At 33.3% G+C, this 20712-nt stretch overlaps 1 protein-coding gene across 1 annotated transcript in view; it reads left to right on the top strand.

Moving 5' to 3' along the window:
* The first annotated feature begins 2487 nt into the window (after positions 1–2487).
* Positions 2488–20712, top strand: part of LOC126978722 (abnormal cell migration protein 10) — a 54943-nt gene continuing 36718 nt past the window's right edge. Inside the window, exons 1-2 of the mRNA XM_050827749.1 lie at positions 2488–2632; positions 12893–12991. Coding sequence (XP_050683706.1) covers positions 12893–12991 — 99 coding nt within the window. The 5' untranslated portion in view covers positions 2488–2632. The remainder of the gene's footprint in view (positions 2633–12892; positions 12992–20712) is intronic.

The following is a 20712-nucleotide window of genomic DNA, read 5'->3' as shown; positions in this document are numbered from 1 at the left end:
TCCAACGTATTCCGGCTATCTTGACCAGATCGTCGGTCCATCTTATGAATACCAACACTCGTCTTCCGGTAAGTGGTCGCCATTCGAGGACTTTTCTCCCCTTCCTGCCAAATATACTTCCTTTTTCTTTCTTTTTCTCTTTCACACATGTGATTACCGCAACACGAGATCATATGCGCATAGCCACATATACGAGGTCATATACCTTCGCACGTTCTTACGTCGCTACTTCAACCGGCCAATCTCCTCCAAAAAATCACCCAACTTCTTGGACGTTGCCGAAGACTTTCCTAATAACGCCCGGTAAGCCTAGGTGCTTCACCCTGAAGTGTGCCTCTCTACACTCCAGGTGAACATGGGCGGCTGTTTCTTCTGCCCAGCCTCTGCATGGCTGTCTGTGACACCTGTATTATAAAGATAACTCAACAAGTTGTGCGCATAATATTCCTCTCAGTCGACATCGACTCAGTAATAAAATTTCCCTGGCCCTGACGCAAGTCGAACATAATAATACATAAGCTAAAGCACTTGTCATTATATTTATTCAAACAAAAAAAAAATATAACTATATTTACAATACTATGATTACATTATATTAAAACTATGTACCGGCAGCATTTCTGCGTTGGATAGCTAGGCTGATCTGTTAACAGAAATATCTGCCAGCGCTTGTATCTTGGCGCGAAGATAGTACTTTGTACATTCTCCGCGCTTCCGGGCCCCACAGGCCAAGTGTCTCGACACCAAACGACACTAGTAAGACTCACTGAGACCGACATATTCACGAGCTGTCTTCGGCAGTCGAAGCAGCAGCCCCAGCCCCAACTGACGTAACTTGGACTTGAGAAGCTACCAATGTGTTGACACAAGTCGCGTCTCACATCAGCGCCCTTCCCCGTGCCCAAACCACCAGGGTCATTCCATTAGGACGCTTGCCATCGCAACGGGTAATACATTTGGCTCTAAAACAACTGGTAAGATCGGCTAATTGTATAGTTATCTTTAAACTCTTTTAATCTCAACCCTTTTTTCTATAATTTAACACTGTAACATCTTCCACGTCAGGTCCAGAGATAATGCGGGTAGTATAATATCATATTGCAGAGATTGTAAAATACTGTACTGTTAAGGAGGAATTTAGCTTTTGCAAAATGAGAGGTAACAACTTCTTTTTCAGGGTGACGAGCGCAGGTGTAGCGACTCCTGAATTTTTGGCGTTTTAAATAATCCTGAGCGGCACTGCATTGTAATGGGCAGGGCGTATCAATTACAAGCAGCTGAACATCCAGCTCGTCTCGTCCTTTATTGTCATAAAAAAAAGTCAAGAGGGAGTGCTTAAGCGGAAATAATCTTTTATTGGAAAATGTTGTGACACGCTTCAATTATGTACCCATCAACAAGCGTTCAAGCGTTTCATATATTAAAACTAGATCTACGTCTATTATGACGAATTGTAGAAATGTATTCTTCATATTTCAAATATACTTAAAAAATGGACGTCCAGCATAAATCGTTTACACGATGCTTTAAAATATTTCGATGATGAATTCACGTGAAAGTTGAATGGCCACTTAACTCCACAAAAGCCTAAAATTGTTGAAAATTGAAAATATTGCATCTAGCATTTTTGAAACGTATCGAGGAAAATAATATTTAATAGTTTGATAAAAATATTTGATTTTGAAATTCTATAACGCTTTTTTGTTTAGTGAGTGAGTAAATATTTTTTGTAAATATTTTACTACTGGGAGGCTCCTTTGCAGAGGATGCCGGCTAGATTATGGGTACCACAACGGCGCCTTTTTATGACGTGAAGCAGTAATGTGTAAGCTTTATTGTGTTTAGTTCTGAAGGGCGCCGTAGCTAGTGAAATTACTGGGCAAAATTTTTGGGTTTATCAAGAATCCTGAGCGGCATTGCATTGTAATGGGCAGGGCGTATCATTACCATCAGCTGAAGATACTGCTCGCTTCGTCCTTTATTGTCAGAAAAAATATATAGAATTTTCTTAATGTATGATTTATGATCCTACATGATCAGTAAACATACTAACTATTTAAGGAAACCAAAGAAGGAAACTTGTATATGTCAAAGTAATTTAAAATTAAAAAAATGGAATTGAATAATTAAATGTCAATAAAAATAATCTTAAGTATAATTGATATTACTAAGGGCAATTAGTATCGGCTTGATTTTTTTAAAGTTGCCCAGAGATAGAGAGAGAATTGGGATTGTTAAAGAGAAGCCAGTTCCACGTTTGTTGTTTTTTTTAAATGCAAGATTTAGTTGTTGTATGAGGAACTACTTTATTCACAAGTACTCAAGGTCATATAACCCATACGTATATGTTAATGATTAATCTTACATCTTTAGCTAAATCAAATAGATGATTCAGCATCCCACGATTACCAGAACCAAGATAATAAATACAGCGAGCTGCGTCATCTCATAGCGCGGATTCATTCAAATTTTGTGAATCCTTGGAGACGAGAACACGTGTTATTAATTATAAGTGTGTTTTAAAAAGAGGTTTTCATTGATTCTAACAAGTTTATGTGTATCGTGAATGTTGTTGTGGGATTTGAATAAGTGGAATATGTTTGATAATGAAAATCAACCTTAGATCATTCAGGTAATTTATAATAATACTAAATAATAAACTAGCTGACCCAGCAAACGTTGTATTGCCATATAAAGCAATTTAAAAAAATTTGGGGTATAAATAGTAGATGCAACCGATTCTCAGACCTTCTAAATATATCGTACTACAATTATTGTACTCGATTGCCATCTTGCAACGATATAGCGGATTTGTGGATAAATAATATAAAAATCGTGATACAAAAATAGTTGTAGATCGTAGAAGAGCGAAAATTTGAAGTTGTATCTATTTTTTAATGCTGAATCATAATAAAATAAAATTTAAAAAAAATTGTCAAAAATAAAAAAAATATTCAGGACTTCCTTTAACATTTAGGTGGTTGAAAAATAGATGTTGTTCGATTCTTAGACCTACCCAATATGCCGTCTCGGAGGAGCTTAACTTGAAACACCGCGACACGAGAATTTTAAATATCACATTATTATTATTTATTTCAGACATACATCCATATAAGATTGTAACATTTGATTTTAAGGATATTCTAGAGTAATCCTTTACTTAACGTCCACTAACATACTATATGAAATAATTATCTTAACACTATCACTGCTAGCCACAGAAAGGTATTAGACCTTTACCATAGGTTCGAAGCCACACCAAAAGTCACTGTTTAGACACATTTTAACCACACATGGCTTGATTTAACAGCACAGTGGTATTATGTGTACAATGTATCTTGTGTTTTAGCAGTAAAATTGTTAATATGACAATTATGATTGTTGTTGATTTTGACAAATATCGTGGTACTTAACCTCGAACCACTCTCGGGAACTCTTAAATATTCCGGGATAGTATGTTTCTTTCACACTTTTTTTATACCTGGCAAGGTATGTGTAAACTTTCATCATCATATATATGTCACAGGAATATTGTCAAAGCCGTGATTATACAATTTCACTAGTGATATAAATATTCGGTAGATTGTCATTAGAATATTGATGAAGAAGATTGGTAGAATAGATTTCATTTCTTACAGTTTAATGACCTGGTTTTAGTGACATTGTAATGTCACGGTATAGTGATATTGTAAGTCAAGCTAAAAAAATAGTGACTATACAATAAATACAAGTAACAGACCAATCAGAGACGGACTATTAAATTAACGACCAGTGAAATTGTCATAATATCACTGCCTTACAATATCACTATAGTGTACTCGTGACATTACAATGTCTTTAAAAAGAGGCCTGACAATCTACCGTTCAATTATAATAATAGTTTGCGACCGATTTAAAATATGTAATTCTTTCACCAATAGAATGCTATATTATTGTAAAGTTAAATGAGTTTTCATATGTCAGAGGTAATTAAAAAAAAAATAGTAGTCAAAAAAAACTAACAAACACGCTTTTTATAGAAAACCAAACTAAAAATAGAGAAGAAATTTAAAATTAACATCAATTCCTGGCTTATAGACGATAAATGAAAATTATATAAAATAACAAAAAAATATTTTGCAAATTGAACAATGGAATAATTTTGTCAAATAAATGTAATATGAATTCGTTTTTTTCTATCATATTTTTTTTATAAGTTTGAATGAAATCTGACCGTACCCAAATGAGTCGCTTACAAATAAACAAACAAACATACATACAGGTGAAGCTAATGAAAAGCGTGTAAAAAAGACGTCATTTGTAATTACATAGATAGTATCAAAACATCATAGCTTAGCCTTAGCTATGATGTTTTGATACTATTTGCAACATTTTGGTATTAAAAAAGAGGAAGGAGTTACATTTTCACATTTTATAACTAATTTAAGACTAAGCGAATACAGGACAATTTTAATATTAGGTGATGGCTTTCATGGTATGCCTATATCGTCATTAATACGCTGTCAATCTAGTATATTTAAACTGCGTCTCCAACCAGTTGGGCACTATTTCTTACTTCTGGGCCATCAATGATACCGCTATTAAATCTCAACTATATCTACTTCAGTATGAAATAGTTAATCAATAAAGATATGTAATCTACATTCAATATTATAGAGGAGGTGTTTAATATGCTAATGTTTGATTTAAGTATCATCAGACACTATGTTCAAGGTATGTTTATAGTTTATGAGGCAAAATATTGGTGATTGACTCAAATGTGTGATGCAGTTAGTCATACGTGATAGAATTAGGATTTGATTACAGTTTGTGATAAGATAGAGCATCAGTTAACATCAGCATTTTTCTTTATGATGGGGGCTTAAGAACCCTATAAATTGGCGGCCACTGTCGGCTTCAACATTATATTCTACACATCACACGTACAAATATTTAACATACCTACACAACAGTCTGAATTATAGAAACTTCGAGACGTGCCGAAAGAGTAGGCTGCGTTTAAAAAAACGTGTCTGTTCAATAAAACCAGAGTTCACACAGTTTGTTTTTTGATATGCTCATGCACGTGTCAACAAGGTCAGTTATTTATATCAATGACAATTTCATCTTCTGTATCACTAAATATTATAAAACAAAGTCCACCGCCGCGTCTGTCTGTCTTACTATTCGCGATAAACTCAAAATTGTTGGACCGATTTTCATGCTGTTTTTACCAATAGATTGCGCAGTATAATTATGTATTGTTACGTTTTTGTAATAATTAACAATATCTTTTGGACGTGTCGGAAAATAACAAGCCCTCTGGGAGCTTTCAACGAAAACGTTCTCTATGACCTTTGAGATATAATAAGATAATGTACGCTAGAATTGTGTATCTTATATAGGCCAACTGAAAAGAAACATAGCATATGTCTATCTCTTAAGGATAACATACTATATCCATTTTATTATTTAAAAAAATGGCAATTATAAAGCGGTAATGTAAAAGCTATTTGCACAAATACGATATTAATCCTTATTATTTTATTACAACAGCGTCTGTCTGATCGGCTAGTATGCATATAATAAGTTCCCTTGTCGGTCTGATTCGTCAATGGAGAGCTGGGTTCTGGTTTCCCAGACATAAAGGTATCCATAAATATGCTTTCAAAGGTGCTAAGGGAGTCCATCACATTCATTATCAATACATTGTAATTTTTCAAAATTTTACTCCCAAGCACAAGTTAAGTAGAGGTTTAGCGTTTATACTGGGATATCGAAGATTTTGCCGGAGCCACAGTGTATATTGAATGAGTTTTTTTTTTATGAAAATAAGGGATGAGACGAGCAGGACGTTATTACAATGCAGTGGCGCTCAGGATTCTTGAAAAACCCAATCATTTTGAGTGGCACTACAGTTGCGCTCGTCACCTTAAGACATAAGATGTAAGTCTCATTTGCCCAGTAATTTCATTAGCTACGGCGTTAAGTTAGTACTAATATAAAACGTGGAATACATTGAGGATCTAGAATCGGATTATAGAGTATCCCATCTCTCAAGTTGGGCCAAACAAATTTAATTTGATATTGGATGCAGGGTCGTGCATATCGTATAGGCAATTAGGCAGTGCCTACTTCGTTATGAACCTAAATAAATACATCACTAGTGTTAAAATTAATTTAGGTTAATTTCGTGCCATTATTTTTAACAAAACTTTTATTGGAGATCCACTCCTTTTTCACGAATTTTTTTCCATTCTTCTTCTTTAGCCGTTCTCAATCTCTAAGGTGTAGGACTCCTTCATCTTCTGCCATCTATTCCGGTCTTGAACGATTTCCAACCACTTTGTTCCGCCAGTCTTTTGATAACGTCGCTAGATTTTGCATGACCTACAATAACTTACAAAAAAAAGCTAACACATCTACTAATATATTTTTACTCATATTCTTTTTTGTGTTGGATTCTAATACTTTCGTTTGTCAATATTTATTGCATTAATATAGATACTTTTAATTAAGTCAAGAACTCATAGAAAGTCTTTAAAGAATATTAGAATTCTGTGTGTACTTGTAAAAGGCAGGCATGTTTAATGTAGTTATGTTTAGATATTATATTGTCAATGTTCTCATTTCTATATATATGTATATTATTCTCGTGCCCCGATGTTAGTTACCAAACTCCTCCGAAACGGCTAAACCAATTTGTTTGAAAATTTGTGTGTAGGTCAGGTAGGGCTGAGAATCGACCAACATTTATTTTCCCTGCATGACCCTGTATGAACTACCCCTAAATTGTTTTTTTTATATTTTTGACATTTTTATTATTATATTTTAATACGAATCTGCACTAAAAATTACATACAACCTCAAATTTTCACCCGCCTATGATCAACACCTACTTTTGTATCGCGATTTTTATATTATTCTATTCCATCCACAAACACAATAGAGTTGCAAGATGGCAATCGTATATAATGATTATTGTAGTACGATTAATTTTATGTACAATATATTTGGTAGGTCTGGTAGTGATTTTTAATTACTTTATATGGCAATACAACGTTAGCTGGGTCAGCTAGTATTATATATATATATTTCATATAGGTACAATATTCTTTTCTCTCTTCTCTCTCTTTCTCTTTATGTTTCTTAAGTGAACATTAGCTAGGGGAGTTTCATGTATTTGACAATTGAAGAGATATGCGGGTACTTTTAATTGTTTTAAAATGCATATTCACGTGTTATCTACTTATAACAAATAGATGTACCTAGACATTATTTTTCGGCTTATGATGGAAAGGAATAAGGACTTTTAAAACTTTTTATAATAAAAAAAACCTTCTGAGCAAACGATGCAAGTTTTGCGTTAGCTAAGTTACGATGAAAATGTGATAGAAGTCTACTACTTAATGGTGAAATAAAAGAAAAATTTAAGATTAAGGATTGGTCTCCGCTGTGCTCCAACTGGATACAGCAGGCTTAGTCAGAAAGTGCAAAGTGGACGTTGACATGCCGCATGTTCATGTAAACTTTGCTAATAATTGAAACTAAAATGCAGGATTGCGTAATAAAACTCTTTTAATAGAATACTACATGAAATAAGAAAGACACTGGGATCACATGTCATCAGTAAGTATTTTGTATTTTAATTAATTTCAATAAAAAAAAACACGAAGCGCATGTTACAAAATTTAAAAGATGCCATTAAGTGTTAAGATGCCACGCACACAAGCATCTAATAGTTGTCGTAATAAAAAAGCTGTTGTTCTTAGGTAGTGAGGTATCTTGTTGGAGCGCAGTGGAGATCAATCTTTAATCTAAGATTAAAATAATATTTTTATTGCAATAAACAGTTTGTATTTTCTCGGTTCACGCAATCGAAACTATTCGGTATACGGAAAATGTTTTCACCCAAATAACGTTGCGAAATGTTTGTGAATATGGTGTGTGTTGGTACTGTGTCCATTCATAGAATTCAAGATTGGTGATTGACCAGGGATATTACCCCAAACATATGTTTTCACCGGTTTGATGTGGTGTAGACATGGATTCTCATGGATAAGCAAAAATGAACAGATTTTATATTTGATATAACTGAGATTTATTCATAATAATTGTTCCACCAATTTTTTTTTGTTTATTTATTTATTTTTGTTCCAACATTAACTTCTTGCCATCATTTTAAATGTTCTCCAATCCCGTGTACGTCTTGTACCTGTTCTCATATCATGCGAGATTCTTCAGAAAACCACACCAAAACGCCACTAGTCTCACCTACCTTATGTTCATACTGTGTTGACGAGTCCAATATTAATGGGCTCTATAATTGCAAGGCTCAGTTTTCGGAGAGTTTGCGTTCATGTCATTGACTTACAAAAAAAAACTAGGCACCCAATCGGTACCGGTAACCTATTGTAGGTACACGCTCGTTAGAAGCTCGGATGGGATTTTAATCGAGAACATTTTGTTTTAGCAATTAAATTTAGCAAAATTATTAAAAACGTAAAGTAAGTTACACAATTTGGTTAATTTCAATGGGTATTTACCTGAAATCATCTTTTTTAAGTTTGGATATGCAGTTATTTGGACAGTTTTTCACTGAACACTGTCATTGCGCGGCGTTGTATTCAAAGCGTGGTCGAAACATAACTGAACGAAAACTGCTTAACAGACGCGTAGGCAAAGTGCTGTGATACAATTTTGGGGCGTGATTGTGACTCTATTTGTTTATAGTACGTCAATGCTTTATACAAACGAGATATGGTTTAATCGGTAACTAACATTCCTAAGAACTACGAAGCCTCTAACCCAACATCAGTTAACTCAAAAGTATCCATATGAGTGTCAAAAATATAATCATATTACACAAAAGGAAGGAGTATATAAATGTAAAGTAAACGTTGTTATAGTTTCATTGCACCTCTCTGCGCCACAATCCCGGGACTTTAAGTTTACAAACCACAAAGTATTTCTTCCAAAACAATTGGCAATCGTAGAGACTGCCGATAGACGTGAAATCTTAGGACTTTTACTATTAAAATGTGAAATTTCATACTGTTTTGAATCAATTAAATTATTAATTTCAATTTATTTTTAAAACTTATTTTCAATAATATATTAATCACACAAAAACACTATTTGAACAATATATACATTGAACTTTTCACTAAATCCATTCAATCTCACTTAAAAGATACACTAAAACAGCACTAAAGTTGTACAGTAAACCAGCTGTTTAGCTACAGATAGATATCTTTAAGCATTTCGGTGACGCGAACTCACGAGATTCTTCTAAAAATTGTCTCACTATATATATATATTTATAATTATTTATTTATTGCGTGCGCAACCCGGCTACAGAAGTTTCCACTTAAAAAAACTGACCTCAAACATGCATATGCTTAGTATTTTCTTTAATTAACGCGAGTGTTTAACATTTATTTAAATGGGATACTATTTAAATGATTCAAACGCGTGTTATTGTGTCTGTATGTTTCGGGAATATACTAGCAGATAAATCTGACAACTTGATAATCCGTAACCAATTTCAGTTTGTCAATCTGTGCGTTAGCTAGTTGTAAAATATTCAAATTAGGTACCTAGGAGCTAACTCCAAGCGTGGTTGGCTGTTTCGAGTTCTGTTCAGTTCTGAAAACGAATCTGTTATGACTGTAACCGATTTTGAAAAACAAGTCGTAAACAAGAGTTGTCTCTGTTTGAGATATGGCTGGCTATGCTTGTAGCGCATAGCTAATATTTATATCTTCTTAATCAATTCAATTAGACAAGTCAACTGTTTTTAGAAAAGTTAAAATTTGAAAAGATTGTCGCAAGGACATCTTATTAAAAAGAAAATGTTTCATACATTTAATAAATTTTAAAACTATACTAATCATAGTATTCTTAATATAGTTGTAAGTTTTGTTTTGTTTGAAAAAATACTATAACCAAATAAACTAAACAGTAAAAAAATTAAATTTCTGTACAAAATATTGAAAATGAGATGAATTTGAGGTGAACTCTTAATTACTCTTGAATTCTTAGTTTCTTTAATCCCTTAGTAACTAAAAGTTATCTGTTATCAATCCATAAACTACGTGATAAATAAATAAAACACAAAAAAATTTTTTAAAATAAATTCGAATTGTAAAACTCATCCTTTAAGAATCCGAATATTATTTTATTATTTATTGTATTTAGGACAAATTCTTGTGCGTAACTTTATCTCTAGCCGTAAACAATTAAGTAACAATAGATTGTATCAGTTTTTCTATGGAGAGCCATTGTGCGTCGCAGCCACGGTCCAAACACGAACATATTTTATCGCGATGCGATTACAAAATGTCACTTTTCTCGTAAATATTACACTATGTGTGCTCAGTGAAACAAATTTGGTTACTATGTTACTATTTTTAGGTACATTATATTCGCATTGACTGCTGGGAGATCCCACACACGCTGACTTGAGATTACAATTTAAAAGCGATTGTTGATTTTTTGTATAATATACTATTTCGTTGAAAATTAATTACTACAACATCGCCTGTCATTTGACTCTCCCGAGCCAAGACTGCCTTATAGTCCAGTCATTATAGTAAGTTCACCTCGGAATTCGAGATACCCAGCTGTAAGTCTGTAAATACTTGTATATTGACACCCTAAAAGTTGTCTCAAAATCTACATATGGTAGGGTGTACGCAACTATTAAATTTCAAGGTCAAAGGTCACAAAAATCGGTTCTTTGCGCTTTTTTTGTAAATGTCTCAGTTCCTATGGGTCTTCATCTTGTTATTTGTATTTATTATCAATATTGTAGAATACTAAATTCTCTACAAATCTTGTTTAATTTTTTTTTTTATACGGCGAACCGTTTTCGAGAAAGGGGGCGGAGAGATCGCGGTCACAGCATCACTTCAGGTCAACCGGTGCTTCCGGTAGAAAACGCTCCATATATAGTTGATGAACAATTGATAAATCAATGATTATAAATAATTAACAATTTTTATTAACTAATTAATATTAGTAAATGTAACAGGCGAGCTCAGTCAGACTTTACTCTTAATTATATGTTTCATTTTTTTGGTTGTAATTTAGACCCAAAAATTTCAACTTAATAATATACATTGGAATATTAGAAAACAATAGTTAACAGTTAAGGACACATGTCAGACTATAAACAATTAATATCGTCCTTTTGAAAATAAAGCCCACTTCCGCGGCAATATTTTACAAAAGCTCACCGTATTTCAACATTGAAAACGTAATATCAGCCACAACGAGTTAATCCCAAAACTTGTCGCAAGCGATTGTGGCCCGTAATGGCGGGGGGGAAGTTATAGTTTGTTGATAGACTACTTTTTGCAACTTGAAGTTGTTGTTACTACGAGTCCCTTTTACGGCTATTCTATTGTTGTGAGCGTCGATTATGTCAAAGATTGCATTCTCTTGCTGCTTAGTGTCGGATATTAGCGCGTTATTCATTTTTTGCTGGGTTTGTTGCTGCGCTAAGCTTGGAGATATGAGTCATTGTTTTCGTAACTGGCAGCTAGTCAGCTACTAAGCGCAAAATGAATACTCACACTGGAATCTGGAAACAGTACGTATTGCCGCGGGAGTTATATATAGCGTCAATCACATAAAATGGTTAAGTCCTCCGGCTTGGGGGCGATGAGACCTACGCAAAGGCATTGCCGAAACACAGGACCTTTAGAAAACTTGACACTCAGATAGATCAGAAAGATTTCTTTTAGTTTATTTGACTGGCTCTATCACGCTCAGAATGTGATGGGGCTGAACGTTCCCTTACAGACTCGCCTCCCTTCTGAACAGTCCTAAGGAAGGCGATAGCTGGTCCATAGTCCATGCGAGGATTAGTTATCAAGTACTCGCCCTAGTTGTAATTTTAAAGTTACTTTATAGTTACACTTGCTTATACCCCGCGACGTCGTTCGCGTACATAATTTTACATCTAGGGTTACATTATTAGACTATTAGTAGAGATCCCTATTTTTTTTTTTTTATGAAAAAGTAATGTAGCCTATATCACCCGGGGATAATGTAGCTTCCCAACAGTGAAAGAATTATCCAAATCGGTTCAGTTGTTGCGGAGCCTATACAATGCAAACAAACAAACAAACAATTAAATCTTTCCTCTTTGTAATACATACTTCATCATACATCTTCATAACGTCGATAAATTTATTCATTTACAGTAGAGTGATGCATATACGGTAGTAGGTACTCAATAGCCGTTGAGGTTTAATATAATATTTTTTTTATATAAATGGGGCAAAGGGGCAAGTGATGGGGAGTGGTTAATTCAAGAAAGTCCAACATTTTGTTTATTTTTAATATTTATGTATAACTTTGCACAGATTTTATTTGACATAATTATTTGTAATATGATAATGCTGTTCTGTATATTTATTTAGAAGCTGCAATGAGTTTCTTGCCACTTCTTCTCATTAGAACTTCAACTTTTTCAAAGTGGTGGTAAATGGTTATTTTTGACGTTCATATGCAATTTTTTGACCTAAATGATGATTGGATTTCACCTATAGAAAGTTTGTGAACTGATTAGGGATTCCTTTTTAAATAATAATAATGACACACTTTTTACACAAATTATCTTGCCCCAAGTTAAGCATATATAGCCTGTGTTATGGGTTACAAGACAATGATATATTTAATACAATATACTTACTTAAACATACATAAATACATTTAAACATCCATGACTCGGAAACAAACATCCATATTCATCATATAAATGCTTGCACCTACCGGGATTCGAACCCGGGACCTCTAACTTAGTAGGTAGGATCGCTAACCACTCGGCTATACAGGTCGTTTTTCGACCAGGTTCGATACGTTTGTATTGTAAAGTAACGCTAAAGCCGACTTCTTGTTCCAGATGGCATTGGTAGAAGAGGAAGTGAGTCCCAGTACGGGAGGGGAGGACCCAGAGGCTCTTCTGAACGAGTGGCTGGGAGAACTGACTGTGCTTACAGCGGTAAGTAAATATTACTTGTGTAAGGTAAAGTTAAAAGGTTACTATATAATAATTAATCTATCTATAATTTCTCAATGATACCACAGATTGGGAATGGAGCGACCGCCCACAGGTTATTTTTAAGGTCAGGTAAATATATTTTTTTGAAGAAAAAAAAGCCCGCTGAGTTTTTTGCGCCCATTTTTATCAGGTCTGAGGCATTCGTTTTATAATGGGTGGTAGTTTTTGACTTTCAATAAATCCTATTTTGAATAAGAATATTTGAATTTGAATTTATGGTATATAAAATATTATAACCCTTAGTACAAAATTCCATACAAATATAACGCTACAAACTCTTTTTAATTGCTTACATTTAATTAATATGTGAACTAAAGTATCATCTATTTATGGATATTAAACCTTAACCTTAAGTTAAATTTACAATTCTATTTGGAAAACCAACCGGCAAAGTGTACATTATAATGCTTCTAATAAGCCACTTGTCTTTTTTTGATAACATATCCACAATTACAATATTATAATCGTAAAAAGCAGCCAAGTGTGAGTCGGACTCGCCCATGAAACAAGTAACATAATATGTTTTTTTCTTATATTAGAGTTGTTTCATTAAAACATATTTTTTTTTATAGAAAAGGAGGACAAACACGCGTACAGGTCACTTGGTGTTAAGTGATCACCGCCACCCACATTCTCTTGCATCACCAGAGGAATCACAGGAGCGTTGCCGGCTCTTAAGGAAGGTGTTCGCGCTTTTTTTTAAGGTACCCATGTCGTATCGTCCCAGAAACACCGCATAAGGATCATTCCACAGCTTTGCAGTACGTGGAAGAAAGCTCCTTGAAAACCGCACTGTGGAGGACCGCCACTTCAACAAGTAACTTTGTTAATTCAAATGTAAACATTCCTTAAAACAGTCGTACCTACCAAGATTCAACTCAAGACCCGTAGCTTAATGGTCAGGTGACAGGTAACCACGACTGGCCTGTACGCTCGCCGGTCTAATATTAGTCAATTATAATATCACTAGCTGACCCGGCAAACGTTGTTTTGCCACATAAATTAAATTGTATTCATCTTTTGCTTGCTAGTTGATTCATTAGTAACAATCACACTTCTTTTACATTTTTCTATAATTCACACTATAGTTTTATAAATTATAGCCTATTTGTTATTCTGGTGTGTAAGCTATATTATTGTAAAGTTTCATCAAAATCTATTCAGTAGATGTTGCGTTAAAGAAGTTCAAACATACATCCAGACATACAAACTTTCACATTTATAATATTAGTAGGATAGTATAGAGATTTAACAATTAAATTATCCAACAAAAGTATTTTAATCCAAGCAATAATATTATCACTGGAAACGTTTGATTGTAAACTTATGTATACAAAGTGATTACAAATGAAATCCTTCATAATACCACTTCTGCACGCAACTCAAAATTGCGTTAAAAATGTGGCCTAAAGCGATTGCTTCACAAAAACACGTAAGGCATTAAATCAGCTCGCTAAAATAAAATTAAGTGGTCGTCAAAAGTAGGAAGATAATAAGTTCATAATCATTGTGATCGTTTGGCCTCACTCGGTAGTGGGGCGGGCGGCTCAAGCGCACCTGTCATGACAGCTGCAAATGCACGTGTGTGTATCTGAACATCATTCTCTGCTGCTTTCTATATATTTGCTTAATTCATTAATATATACAATCTGCTCTTGTAACTAGTTTGATTCGAGGTGATAGATTGCCGGTTAACAACCTTGTTTAGAAAAGCAACGAAAATTATCTGTTTATTACCTAATGGTCATATAAGTCTATCATCATCATAAATCTTGCTTAACTTTGTAAGGGAGTTTGAATTCTTGTTAGTCATGAAGACAATTCGAATTTAAGCAAGAAAAAGAAGCAATTCAAAAGTTATTTAAAAAATAATATTTGAATGTTCGAAATTGGTTTAAGTTGTCTTGGCAATGGAGATAATATCTACAATAGCGCCGTGTACTAGTATTTACAGCGGTACAGCTAGCAAAAAAAAAGTAATATGTACTAGCTTTCGCTTTCAATTCCGCTCTTTAATTGACCTAAAGATCTATTACTCAGTCTTGTTGTATGCACGTAGTGTTGCCACGTGTGCCACTATAGATAGAGATAGCTTGTAAGTGAGGGATCTAAGCCAGGATAAAAGATGCCTTTTAGATTATTTTCTCTATAGACACGGCTGACACAATTTAGTGACTTTGATTTAATATACATAATAAATACGTCCCTGGCTTTTTCAATACTTCTATACAAGCTTTCTTAGGCATCGTGCTTATTGACTACGGCGGTAGTTTCAAATTAGCGATTCGATTTCATTGTATAACCAAATTCCAGCTTGTGGTTGAAGAATACTAGAACATTTTGAATCGGCTCATTAACAAGAGAACAATAGAGTGATCGTTTCAATATAATATTGTATCTCAAGCAATGCGACGCCATAATCGCGAGTTCATACAAGCATTGGCCCAGGGTGTCTTAAAAGGCAAGCCGTGAGATACAACTTTATGGTATTTACCATGTTAAATACATTTCTTCTGGCTTGTTTGGCCCATCTTCAATATTTACTTCACTCTTCCTTTGCTTTTGCCTTAGATCATTTATACATCTAGATAGACTTTGATAGCTGTGAAAACGTCGAAATAAATCTAGGGTTAAGAATTTACCTCTATTTTGAGCAATACACGCACACTAACACAAAGTGACATTCAAAATGCTATTGTAAGACGTAGCTTATCTCGCACACTAAACTAATATTTGTGGCCTGTTTTTTATCCAATAATCAATGGCATAATGAAAGTATTAAAGAGTGAAGGAATAAATGGTTTCAAGAAAATAACTAAAATTTAACCCAGATTTAATATAAATATTTAATTAATAAGATATTCAATAAAATATATATCTACTAGTTCGACAGACGTTGTTCTGTACATAATAAATAAAACTGTTTTATAGGAATTTGCCAATAATATTTCAAAACATCAAGAATTATTTCGTAAAAAATGCTCTGTTGTTATAATGAAATTGTTTCACAGTGTCAAACCGTGCGTCAATAAAGTCTCTCATAGAAAATATGACCATACAAAACAAATATTGAAAATAAAAATAATTATGGGTCCCAAATCGAAATAAAACTATCCTATGTCTCAAGTTGTACTAAACTGCACTCCATGAAGTAATCCCCATTAAAATCCGTTCATTAGTTTAGGCATCCATCGCGGACAAACAAAGTGTCACTTAATTTATAAAATATTCAATAAAAGAAAAATATAAATTAATTATATAAAAGATATTTAGTCGGCCATGTTAACGTCACCCTTCATTCTCAATAATGATCACGGCGTCATTTTAAGTTTTAGTTGTTCTACACAATGACGATCTATACACAAATAAGAACCTACAATTCATAGTCCGAGTGCAAAGTGTGATATTTTTTAACTACTCGATTGTGTATCCCACACTCTTGGCAGTCTGATAGCGGAAAGGCAAAAGTGTGTTTTTAAAGACAATATCAGCACACTCCTCTCCTAGTCGTGTGTCAACTGTCACTGTCCGGATCAGGTTCATCATAGGTAACCTTTACTGGATAATTTGTTTTACATTGCTGCTTATTGAATAAGAGTATTTAAGACAACTAGAGTAATGAGCAGCAATGTATAGATATAGCAGCCGAAACTTATAATGGTGTAATTTGTGGCATGTTCCATATTTCGTGATTTGTCTGATTTGTCTAACGTGATGTATCAAACGTCATTGGTTGTACATACATATTATTATATTACACGCTATCATTGATGGCTGAGGCGTGACGTCATAACCTATATATGATATTTATATGTATATATTAACATAATATGTAAGCACAAGAATTGCTGGTTTAAATAAGTAATTAGGGTGGGTAATGGACATACTACTCAAGAATATTATTGAAATTATTTATGTTTTACAAGAACAAAAATCTGAAATTATGTCAAAAAATCATTCGAAAGTTCTGGTATACCCTGATACTATATGATTCGTACATGATTATAGTAATTTAACATAGATATAAAATATAAAAAAAAATACGGGTTGCACTCCGGGAGTACCGACAGGAGTGAAAACTTATTTTAGCGCGTTTTTTGAATTTTTTTGATGGCTACTAGGTTTATTATATATTATGAATTGTATTTTATTAATTATTAGAAACTTTAAAATACATTTAATATTATTTTATGAATCATCGTTAACAATTTCGATAACTCTTGTATTATCATCATTATCATAAAAATTATTACAATCTAAAATAGAAGGAATATTTTCATGGTAACTAAAATAGGGTATAAAAATTATATTCGAATAAAATATAATATTGTATAATAATATATCTACATTTTATTTACCTAGACGTGTTCGTGGTCTGCTATATGTGCATGCATATATGTACACACTATAGCTGCGTCTCGTAACGGTGTCGCAAGTCCAGAGATTTTATTTATATCATTTAAAAATATACGTACCGCGCTAAAAGAAGTTTTCACTTCAAAATCATAAACATCATTTTGCAAATGGAAGTCAATCTCCGAATACCATATTAAAGTTTCGAATTTTAATCTATACTAACAAATGGAGAGCCGTTTTTTCCCTTAGGTTTTACTGCAAAACTTCTGAACCGTTCGGAATAATAATTATACCGTAAGTTGCGTGTTTCGGAGAAGGTTAAGTAAATAATATTATATAATAGTTTAAAAAAAAACTTTAAATCACGCTAAAAAGCACAAAGTTCGCTGTGGTAACGAAAATTTCCTAATATTAGATAAATCGGTTAAAGATAATGGTTTAACATCATTTCCTGGCTTATCGACGATAGATGAAAATTATATAAATTAATAAAAATCTTCTTTAGCAAATTGAAATAATTTTATCAAATTAATGTTTTGTCATCGGCCCTCGATAAATCTACGAAGTTTGAACAAAATGTGGCCGTTTAAAGTGGGTCTAAATCGGGCCCAAATGAGTTGGTTACAAACAAATATATATAAAAGTGAAGCAATAAAAAGCGTGTAAAATACTTAAATATTCGCAATAAATTCTTGATAATTCAATAAATGACATTTCAATCCATATGACAATTCATACAATGAACAGCCGTGAGGTTTCATTCCTAGGGCATAACAACTTTTGGCAGGTTAGCACTTGTTATTAGCTATAAATATAAAATAGTGACAATTTTACTACGTCATTTATCAGTAAAGCGGAAAATATATAAATTTATTATATAATCATGTTATTACCATTACAATGTAAAGCCGGCCCTGCAGATGCAAGCTGCAGAGTTGTAAAGATTTTTTCTATTTATGGATCCGTATCTGCTCGAAGCGTGCGTACCATTTTTTGTTCTTCCGTTGGGACAGATGTTGCCTCTTGAATACAAAAAAGCATTAGAAGGCACATTTAATTATAACTTAGGTTTGAACGCTGCCATCTTTAGGTCCATGTGTGTTAAATGATATATTTCAAGCTGATTGCTTTTGCATTGCGATTTTAACTGTTATTTACAAAATTATTCACACTTATTAATGTTTACCTATGTATATGGTATATTGAAATAGTAGCTAGTGTAATGACTGGGTAAGTGAAATTTAACATCTTATAGAATTTGTTATACAGTATTAAGTGATAACCCTCACTTCTAGGATTAATTACCTGGACCTCTCGCGTTCCGTGCGAGCGCTCTTACCAAATGAGCCAACCGTTCAAGTGACGTATCGTTGATAAAATCTCGTATGCTTTGTTCAACTCTCAGTTTGTGGCTTCATCTACAGGATCTACTTTACAGTTGATAACCTGCCCTACCACAATATTTGCATATTAGGAAATTTACTTCAGATGTCACTCTTGCAAATGTAAACAATTTACATGTTTTAAAGTGATAACCAATACTTGTGGGATTAATTACACAAATAAAACTGAAAACAAAATTTTATGAACGATGCGGGGCTGGAACCCGCGAACCCGCATTATATGACCATATACCTTTTATGTTACCAATTTAAATAATTTGAATAGATACCAACCTCTTCCTTCAACGTCATTAATATGTTAATTACAAGAAGAACCTGGATAATTTCTTATGTTCGTTTTTTTTATATCTTCTAGTTCATTACTTATATTCGCACAAAAAACACAAATAAATAGGATAGTGTTGTTAAATTGAGAAGTAGTGATAGTGGTATTGATAAATTGTACTTGCATGTCAAGTAAAGGAGTAACTGTTTTTATAACATAATTTTAATACATTTTGACTGTACCTACTGAAGATAACCTTCAGTCAAAATTCATTTGCACGTGAATAATGAAACATTTGATCATGAATATTTAACTCTGTCTTTTATTAATGGTCTACGTAAACAATGGCAAAACAACATATCAAAGTACAAATATTATTGTCTGCTGTATATGATAACCCCTTATTCAATTTTCGGCTTTATATAACTTTGATATGCATAAAAATTCATGAATAATCTATGCTAATATTTGACAATACAAAATCAACAAACTATTATAGATTATCCATGAGGGCCTAGACTCCTATGAAATAATCGATATTCTGTTTAAAAATTTGATAATAGATACCTGGAAAATACCCATGCTTCGCTCTTTTACAGCTGACTGTAAGTCGTGTACATCTTTGAAATGAAAACTTCTGTAGCGGTGTTGAGCACTTTTCTTTGGCACTCCCGTAGTGCAACCCGTTTTTATGTAAAGAAGTTATTGACGTGCCTTTTGATTGAAAATCCGAAGATTAAAGATTAACCTCCTTATTCATAATGGTCCATTAACTTAGCCGCTAAAGCTTAAACAGCCGCTAAGGAGTGTTTTTTCTCATTCTGACTTAGGTTCTGCAATAGAAGAAGACAGAGTGAGAATTAGCAATGCTTTAAGTAAGGAGACTATTATGAATAAGGGGGTAGATGTATTATTAATTTCGGCCCTTACAGTCAAATATACTGGCAGAACAGGTATGACGTCATAAAGAAGAAGCGTTATGTCGTCACCCGAGACGTTCCGTTCTATCTGGCATAATATCTAGAGGCACTCGTCGCGAGTTTTTATTTCATAGTATTATGTTTACATATTTCAACCAAGGTATTATTAGTTGCTGTGTAGCTCAATTACTATAGCAATAGACAGGCAATATAGGTTATCTCAGATTAAAATATGTGTGTGTTTGTGGGGTGGGGGGGTTATAGCTGTATTTTTTTTTTAATTATTTATTTATTCACTTGTTATCCAATTAATCACAATTCTATGTATATTTAATCTTTTTCCTTAAATATTAATTAAACTCATTGATTTTATTCATTCCAATCGTATTCATTAAATTGAAAAAAATCCTAGATATAAAAATATGTAGACTATCCAGAGAGAGACAAGCATGAGAAGAACTGGTATCATAGCTTGAATCAAAGTTTAATTGAAGCTGCAATCAAAGATTTTTTTGTACTTCTTCATTGAATATATGATCGTTATAATTGTAACGATCTTCCATCAAAATCTCGTCCGTATAGCGAGGTCCTTTATTAACACACTAATATCTACAGATAGAGATACATTACTACCTTCTACTGTCAGTAATAAGCTGTCAATAATCTGAAGCTGTCCCAATATACCCGATAAGTCATTCTTATCGCCTTATATTGTGG

The sequence above is a fragment of the Leptidea sinapis genome, chromosome Z (genome assembly GCF_905404315.1).
Source record: "Leptidea sinapis chromosome Z, ilLepSina1.1, whole genome shotgun sequence".
Classification (NCBI taxonomy): domain Eukaryota; kingdom Metazoa; phylum Arthropoda; class Insecta; order Lepidoptera; family Pieridae; genus Leptidea; species Leptidea sinapis.
The sequence above is the reverse complement of the archived record's forward strand: the minus strand, read 5'-3'. Positions and strand labels throughout refer to the sequence as shown.